Below are 8317 nucleotides of genomic sequence, written 5' to 3'. Positions count from 1 at the left end.
CTAAGAATCATGCCGGTCACGTTAAGCTCCGCACTTCGCGAGAATGTCAGCCCTTTCACTGCCATCAAATCCCTCATGACCTGCAAGCCATCACAATCTAACTCCGTTACGGTTTCCTACTTCCTCCCATAGACTACATACAACTGTCTACCATCATATAATTCTATAAGTAACGTAACTCTTCCTCTTACCATTTTTCTGGCAGGCTGTAAGTGCCCTGCAGGGAAACCGCGGACTAGTGAATCAAATTTCTAGTTCCGTACTAGGTCTTTATCGCCAAAAAGGAACTAGTCCGATAGGAACTAGATTCCCACCAGTCCAAAATCGGCGAAGAGTGGTACTTTTAAAAAACTAATTTTTTTCAGTTTTTTTTTTCACTAGACATCTATATCTAAAGTGACGAATTTAGAAATGGTTCGGAACTATAGAAAAAGGGATTCAGAACGAACTAGATCTTATTTGTCGAATTTAGAACTAGTTCGGAACTATCGAATAAGGGATGCAGCGGGGGGTTTGTTTACTTTACATAGTTATGTGTTCGACGGCTTTTTCGTTGAAATACGCTTCTATTCTGTGCTTCGGAACTATCGAATTTAGGACTAGTTCGGAACTATCGAAAAAGGGATGCAGCGGGGGCCAATTGACACTTCCTAGGACATCGCCATGTTAAATTCGCCAGTTGCTTGCATGCAAAAGAGATTTATCGCGAACCAGTACTGGGTCTAAATGTACTAGAAGCGCACCAGTTCAGAACTAGAGATTTTCCCCACAGGGTGTGTTTTTGATTCCTTGTATTGGTGTATTTACATAGATGAAATCGTAATAGAAATGGAAGAAATTTTAGGCATTTTTAGCGATCAGCTGATAGTGTTTTTACTTGTCAGATATGAATCTATTTCTTTCTTTGCCGAAGTTTTTCGTAAATTTTTTTCGCAGTCAAAACACTCGCCCTTTTTTATTCGTGTCTGGTGACGATATATATCATTTTGTTGGTTAGGGTTGGAAATATATTCGGGCTATTTTATTCCTTTAGATAGTATTTTAGAAAATCTGAATCCGACTTTTGGTATTCTTTATTTCTCGTTTTTCATGTCAAATTCACTTGATTTCATTTTTTCGTTTTTAATTCTACTTTCACTCGGATTCTAGAACCTGCCTAATTATATAATTAAATCAGTGAAAATCTCGGGATCCCGGAGCTGTAATCCCGCGATTTCAGGATGTGGAAAACTGAAACTATTCTGCCGCTATTTATTTAGCCTTGATTATATATTTATTGTTTTATAATTAGTTTTTATATAAATACTGTAAATTATTCTTATTTTTCCACAACAATTTTCAATAAATAAAAATAAAATAAAATAATAAAATTGTTGAATATAAAAAAAGTTTCAATAAAAAAGGTCCATGAAAAAGCGCGCGGGAAATCTCGTAGAAAGTTTGAGATTTTGCCTTATATACGTGGTTTTTGTGTAATAGTTAAAAAAAAATAGTAAAAATTTAATTGACAAAATAAAAATAACAAAAACTTGTTAAAATGTCGCGTCCTTATTTGTTTGCCCGCCATCGTATATATGCGTGGAGACATAAAAGAATGATCCAACAGAAATTAACCCCCGAATTCTGTGCATTTGACAATTTGTCAAGATTGACTATTTATCAAAAGAACTACGACTGAAACTATGCTGCAAAAATTTAAAATCCATCCAATTTTAGTAAAATAAGTGCAAGTTTTGAACGGCTAAAAAATCGCATTTATTTTTAATATATATATATATATTTTTTTTTGCTGGCGGCTTTTGCGGTTTTTTTTACATTGCAAATATTAAAAACGTAACACCATTCATCCATTTTTGACTGCCACTGTATGTACATACATATGTATGTATGTGAGTATGAATATGCCATATATTTATTCACGTAAATGTTTAAATCCTTTACTAAGTACTACTTACATTACATCTAAAAATATGACAAGTTCAAAGAACAGCCAGGAATTCCAAAATGAAAATAAAAAATTATCAAAAATTGTCAAATTTCAAAATTTGATTGATATTTATTTACTTAGTTATGCAGCAGCAAAAGCGATGATATGCATTTATAACGACCTATAATTATGTGTAAATATGTACATACATATTTATGCCGAGTCAATTTTTAAATATGGAAATATGCCTCTATATGTACATATGTATGTATGTACTTACTAAAGCAGGTAGAATGAAATAGGATATGTCATTTCCAGTGGTTTCATATTTATTATTGAAATATGCGCACATGTCTGTTGTGATAATTTAAGCGTTCCGGTATTTTTTTTTCATGAAAGACAATAAGACAAATAAAGAAAACAAAATTGGTCTGCAAATGCAACATTTATATATGTATGTATTTCCATAATCAAGTATGTATGTATATGTATTTATGTACATATGTATTTATGCAATGCATGCAAACTGCGGAGTTGAAGGTTTTCGAAAATGTTTTGACCACGGTTTGTTTGCCTACTGTGTAAATTTGTTATTTAATACTTAACTGGTATCGTGGCGACCGAGCGACCCCCATAGAATGTTTGTTTCTTACGCATGTCTAGTTTGCGATGCCAGTTAAGGGTTAAATCAAAATGTCATGAAACCTACATATATATATATGTACATATGTATATACCTATGCTATACATATGTATACCTTGAATAATTTCTAAAAAAAAATTGGGCTGGTTCAATTAAAACATTAACAATGTTCTAATATTTGATATGGAATAATAATAATAATAATAATAGCTTGGCGCTTACACATATGTTAGTGTTTGGCCGAGCTTCTCCTCCGACTTGTGGTGTGCGCCTTGATGTTGTCACACAAAGCGGAGGGACCTACCGTTTTACGCCGACTCCGAACGGCGATTGTATATTTAGGAGAAGCTGTTTTTCATGGCAGAAATACACTCGGAGGTTTGCCATTGCCTGCCGAGGGACGACCGCTGTTAAGAAAAAACATTTTTCCATATTTTTGCGATGTTGCTTTGACCAGGGCTTGAACCCAGGTGCTGATGAGTGAAAGCGCGCACTGCTTACCACTACACCACAGCGGCCGATATGGAATATTTCATGTGAAATAGTTAAGTGATCCATAGTAAAATTTGTTTTCGCAGAAAATTTTAACCCTTTAACTCAAACCATAGTGATTATTTTTGGCCTTATTTTGAAGAAAATTTACAGATTGAGGGTTAAAATGTTCTACAAAATTTGTTAGCAAGACATTTTACAAAGGGGACCCGAAGCTTCCAACTGTATGACTAAATCTCAGTGCGCTGTTTATCTTCATATAAATATCGGCAATGGTGGTGTAAATTAAAAAGTAATTTATAAATCGAATTTATGTCTTCAGAAACCTATATGTAGTGAAATTTATCCTTTAACCGCTACTATTATTGATATTTTGTGCCCTTGTAGGACATAGCTTATTCAAAATGGCAGTTAGAGGGTTAAAAGGCTCTGCAAAAGTATGATGCCGAAAATTTTATAGGGGGTCAACCAGGATGAAAAAATCAGTCGACTGATTGTTAGTGAGCTATAGGCTTTTTTCTTAATTTGTGTGGTGGTATTTTAATGTAAGTAGGTATGTATAGTTTAAGAGGGCAGTTACCCACGCATGTGTACGCAGCGTACCGTAGAAGTACGTAGAAATATATCAAACCTGCCGTTAATAGAGAGATAGAGAATCAACGAAATGAAAAACATCGAAGGTGTTTCTTTACTAATTGTTAACCATTTCATTTTATGTGCGCTTTAAAATTTTGAGCGAGCGTTTGATAAATGAGTACTTTCATGGAATCATGTCCAAGTAAGTTCCTTTAATAAATTCGTAAATTTCAATAAACAAATAATAAGTAAGAAAAAGTTTAATTGCTTTAAAAGTAGTGAAATTGTAAAATTGCTTAGCGTCATCAACCCAATTTGCCAAATAACTTCGTATCGACTCGCCGACAAACTCGCCGTCGAATGAAAGCCTGGCGGGCCGCAAAAACAACTCGTATGCAGTACTAAACTACACCTTGTTTCAATATAAAAACCCACCACATGTTGACTATTTTTAACAATAAATTGTTTTCGTATTTAATTTTTGTTATTTTTTTATAAAAATTTAGTTCATTCTTTAACAAATACTATATAAGTCTAATTGAAAATTGTGTGCAATATTTCAAAAAATCAGCAAGCTTTACTAAAACCATCGGTAAAAACATCGATGTTTTAATGCGATACATCGAACTACCAGCGATGTAATTTTTCGAGACATCGATTGTTATTTACAACCCTAATCTAAAAATCCCAAAGTAGCGCCATAAACGATGTTATAAAGAAATTGTAGCACAAATCAGTGCAGTAGATCTTAAGATTTTGTGTACATCAGTTTGGAAAAAGTCGTTTCGAGAAAAACGCAAAAGTAAAAGTACCTTTCGTCGCCTTTCTACCACTCCCAATTCTAACTTCCGTAACTTCGAAAGTAGACACTTTGAAGTTTGCGATAGGGAAGCGTTTAAAATATTCGAAAGAGAATGTATTTTTTCAGGGTTTTGCACTCCTAAGAAAATAGTTAAATTTTAAGTAAATGTATACATAAAATAAATGTCAAAAATGTGTAAACTTTAACCCACTGTAATGAGATGTTGATTATATGGTGCAAAATCCTTATCGGATTCGACTAGCATACTTCGGTGTGGGCATTATTTGGTTGAGGCCCCAAGCAAAAATTCTAAAATTGTTTCACAAATTAAATAATTAATAACTAATTAAAAACGATAGCTCAGTTTGAATGAAATTGGGTGCGAATCCATGTTTTTAAAACATGTTTAAAAAAAAAACATATTCGATATTTATCATGAAATAAAAAGTCATAAACATTTATTTAAAACCTAAAACCCAGTATAGAATATCAGCGTTTTTTTTTTCTTATAACTAAATGCGCACATACAGAGTTATAATCGGTGGCTAATTTTAGAGTTTTTTTCATTAACTTTGGCGATTTCCTTTTATGCGACAAGTGTTTAATGAGATTGCCGTTTCTTTACGGAACATTATTATTGTCTTTTGATTTCCTTTGATGTACGTTTACTTACAAGTGGAATTTGGTTTTTTAAACTTATGAACTCATGTTTTTTGTCATTTAAATTATTGTCTTTAGAAGTAGTGCTGCAGGTTTAGCTTACTCATTATATTTAGGTATATATATGTAGGCATATATGTATTTGTATGTATATAATATATTTTAGTACTTAACATATTATTGTATAGTTGAGTCTCCAAACCACTTTGACCACCGGAACACCAAATATGCATTTTTTTTTGCTGAAGTAGTCTGCTGTTCGCTTCTTAACAGTTTTCGTTAAATTATTTATAGGTATTATTATGTATGTATGTTTAATATATATTTTTTTTCTTTTCGTGTTTATTTTTTAAGTTTTGTTTCACTCTGTTTTGTTTTCTTCGACGGTTTCTTATAATTTTCAGTGCGTACTTTGAAAGAAATTCACTTTTCAGCACTTTCTTTTGTTGTATTTTCTTTTTTTTTAGCATGTTTAGTAATTTCTAGTTTTCCCCCTTTTGTTTCTGTATTTATTTACTCCTCTTCTTCGAGCGATTTTTCTGGCAAGCCATATTTCGGACAACACATGCCCTCTGTACCGTCCATATTGTAACAGAATATCGAACGTTCGATTTCTGTCGGCTCATGCGGTACAATGCCGTGAACCTCTTTCAGTTCTGCTTCTGGAAACCAAGCGGGATCGGAATCTTCTACCACTTTTATGCCACAAAGCCTGCGAAAGAAAATAATTTATATTAGGTGTTAAAATATAGTACAGGGGTCGAAAAAGTTGCAGTCGCACCACATATTGACATGTTTTCACAGTTTTTTTCTTATAATAAATATAGGGAATTCTTTAACAAAAACCGTGTAAATCCAAGTTTCAAACTTTGTTCATTATTAAAAAAATTCCACAAACTTTCGTAAAAATTTCAAACTTTTCAAATAGAGTTCTTGGACAAATTTTTGGTATGCAGTTTTGTAGGCAATTCCATACTAATATAATAAGGTGCAAGTTTCAAATGGCTTAAAATTACTGTTGTTTTTTTTTTAGATTTTTTTTTGTAGAAGAAGTTACGGGTTTTTTTTAATATAAAAAAAAATGTGCTTATTCCTTATATGGAAGTAAATGCGACTAAATAATCAACGGTAATTTTAACTTTCACTTTATTATACTAGAATTGCATGGGCTGCTGATTAAAAATTTGTCTAAGAAATGTTATTAAAAAGCTCGAAACTTTTACGAAAGTTGGTTGAATTTTTTTTTAATATTGCAAAAAGTTTGAAACTAGGATTTACACTGTTTATACATACCCGTAAAAGAAAAAATATGTGTGGATCCCATACGCGACTGAAGGGAAACTTCTTCTTTCTATTGTCCGTATAGCTCACCGTATTATAAGAGTATTTTTCCGCATAATAATGAACATGTATGTTGATCTTAATCTCAATTTTTTTTCATAATCTCAATCCCAATCATAATCTTCATCTTCATCTCAACCCCAAACTCAATCTTGATCTTAATCTTAATTTAAGTCTTAACCTTTATTTTATCTTGATTTCAGTCTTAATCTTAATCCCAATTTGTATTTTTATCTTTATCTTTATTTTTATCTTTATCTTAACTTCATTTTTATCTCTATCTGCATCTCTATCTTTGTCTTTATTTTTATCTTTGTCTTTATCTTTATCCCAATCTTAATCTAAATCTCAATTTTAATTTTTATCTGTTTTTGTTGTTTGTGGCCTTATAGCAATTATATTCAATAATTGTATTGAGCTTGAGGCCGTTATTGTTGTTTCTCCACAATATGTTTCATCAAAAACGGCCTCAACCTCAATAAAATTGTTGAACTTAATCTTTACCTTAAAAATATTCTTAATCGAACCTAACCACGCCCGTTTTCTCAAACCTTCATCTGTAGCTGTTTAGTTTCATTAAAATTTGAAATTAGCGCCTAATGAACTTGTCGCTTTTTCGTTACAACGATGTTTGCATTTACGCACAAAGAAACTCCACTTCAAATATGTGCAACTATACAAATCTTGAGCATACCTTAATATCGCTACGATTGGTATCCATAATATTGACGAGAGTATCAGGAAAAATGCGATGACAATACACCAGTGTGGCCATTCGAGTTGTTCGGTGAGCCCTTTAGCCGCTATCCAAGCTGGGTAACTGCTGCCCTCGGTAAGTAACTGATAGAAAGACGCTAGCAAGATGGTAATCATAGCGCAAGGAGAGAGATATTTCCAGCAAAACATCCAATATAAGCCAGGCCGAGAACCGGTCATCATTTCAATGTCATCGGAAAATCTGCGTGAGAATCAGTAAATAAAAGAGCGATAAGGGAGTAAAAAAAGGACGAGACATGTAGCACACAAAAGCCTTCATAAAGTATATCACATATTTAGGTATGTGAGTACATACATACCTTCTGACACCGTATATATAACTGATCGAAAGGCATTCGCAAAGTGCAATGATCAGAAGTGGAAAGTTGCCAGCGAAACTGTCCATCAATTGAAATATGTAGCTGCCAGCGCCATTAGCAAAACACATCGAGATCAAACAACAGGAACAGCAGAGGCCCTAAAATTATGAAATAAGAACAATATAAATAAATATGTATATATTATATACTAATTTGTGAAAAAATAGCATATGTATCTCCCCCATTACTCACACCCACAATCCATTCTTTTGGTAGATTTGGAAACAATTTCATATCGACCAGCGAGGTTACAACGCCTTCCAGTGTACCGAACTGTGAGTCAATGCCGAGTGTGAAGAGCATAAGAAAGAAGAGCACTGCCCATATCTGTGCGCCAGGAAATTGATTGATGGCTTCAGTAAATATAATAAATGCCAATCCGGTACCCGAAGCGCTCTGTAGTCAAGAAAATTATGGACATTTTAAGAATAAATTTTTTAATTAAAACAGCTTAATGTTTTCGCACTCACATTCGCCAACTCTTTTTCGAGATCACAAATTGGCAAATTCGTCGTTTTATTTTGCGCAATTAGATTTTGTCGTTCTTCGTTGCAACGATCGAATGTGGATGTGGCCTTGAAGCCGATCACGGAAAAAACGACAACTCCAGCAAACATAGAAGTGCCGCAATTAGTGAGAGAAACCAAAATTGCATCGCGATAACAATTGTTGTTGGCAGGATTGTAAGAACTAAACGCGATTAAACCGCCAAAGGCAAGACCTAAGGAGAAGAAAATCTG

The 8317-nt window shown here is 33.3% G+C and overlaps 1 protein-coding gene across 1 annotated transcript in view; it reads right to left on the bottom strand.

The window, feature by feature from the left end:
- Positions 1–3135: 3135 nt before the first annotated feature.
- LOC118753154 (sodium-dependent neutral amino acid transporter B(0)AT3) overlaps positions 3136–8317 on the bottom strand; it is a 19376-nt gene continuing 14194 nt past the window's right edge. Inside the window, exons 7-11 of the mRNA XM_036488022.1 lie at positions 8048–8314; positions 7770–7973; positions 7518–7675; positions 7136–7399; positions 3136–5812 (exon numbers count right to left, since the gene is read on the bottom strand). Coding sequence (XP_036343915.1) covers positions 5614–5812; positions 7136–7399; positions 7518–7675; positions 7770–7973; positions 8048–8314 — 1092 coding nt within the window. The 3' untranslated portion in view covers positions 3136–5613. The remainder of the gene's footprint in view (positions 5813–7135; positions 7400–7517; positions 7676–7769; positions 7974–8047; positions 8315–8317) is intronic.

Source organism: Rhagoletis pomonella, unplaced genomic scaffold (genome assembly GCF_013731165.1).
Source record: "Rhagoletis pomonella isolate Grant_MI unplaced genomic scaffold, Rhpom_1.0 Rhpom_scaffold_00002, whole genome shotgun sequence".
Classification (NCBI taxonomy): Eukaryota; Metazoa; Arthropoda; class Insecta; order Diptera; family Tephritidae; genus Rhagoletis; species Rhagoletis pomonella.
This window is presented reverse-complemented; position numbering and strand designations above follow the sequence as displayed.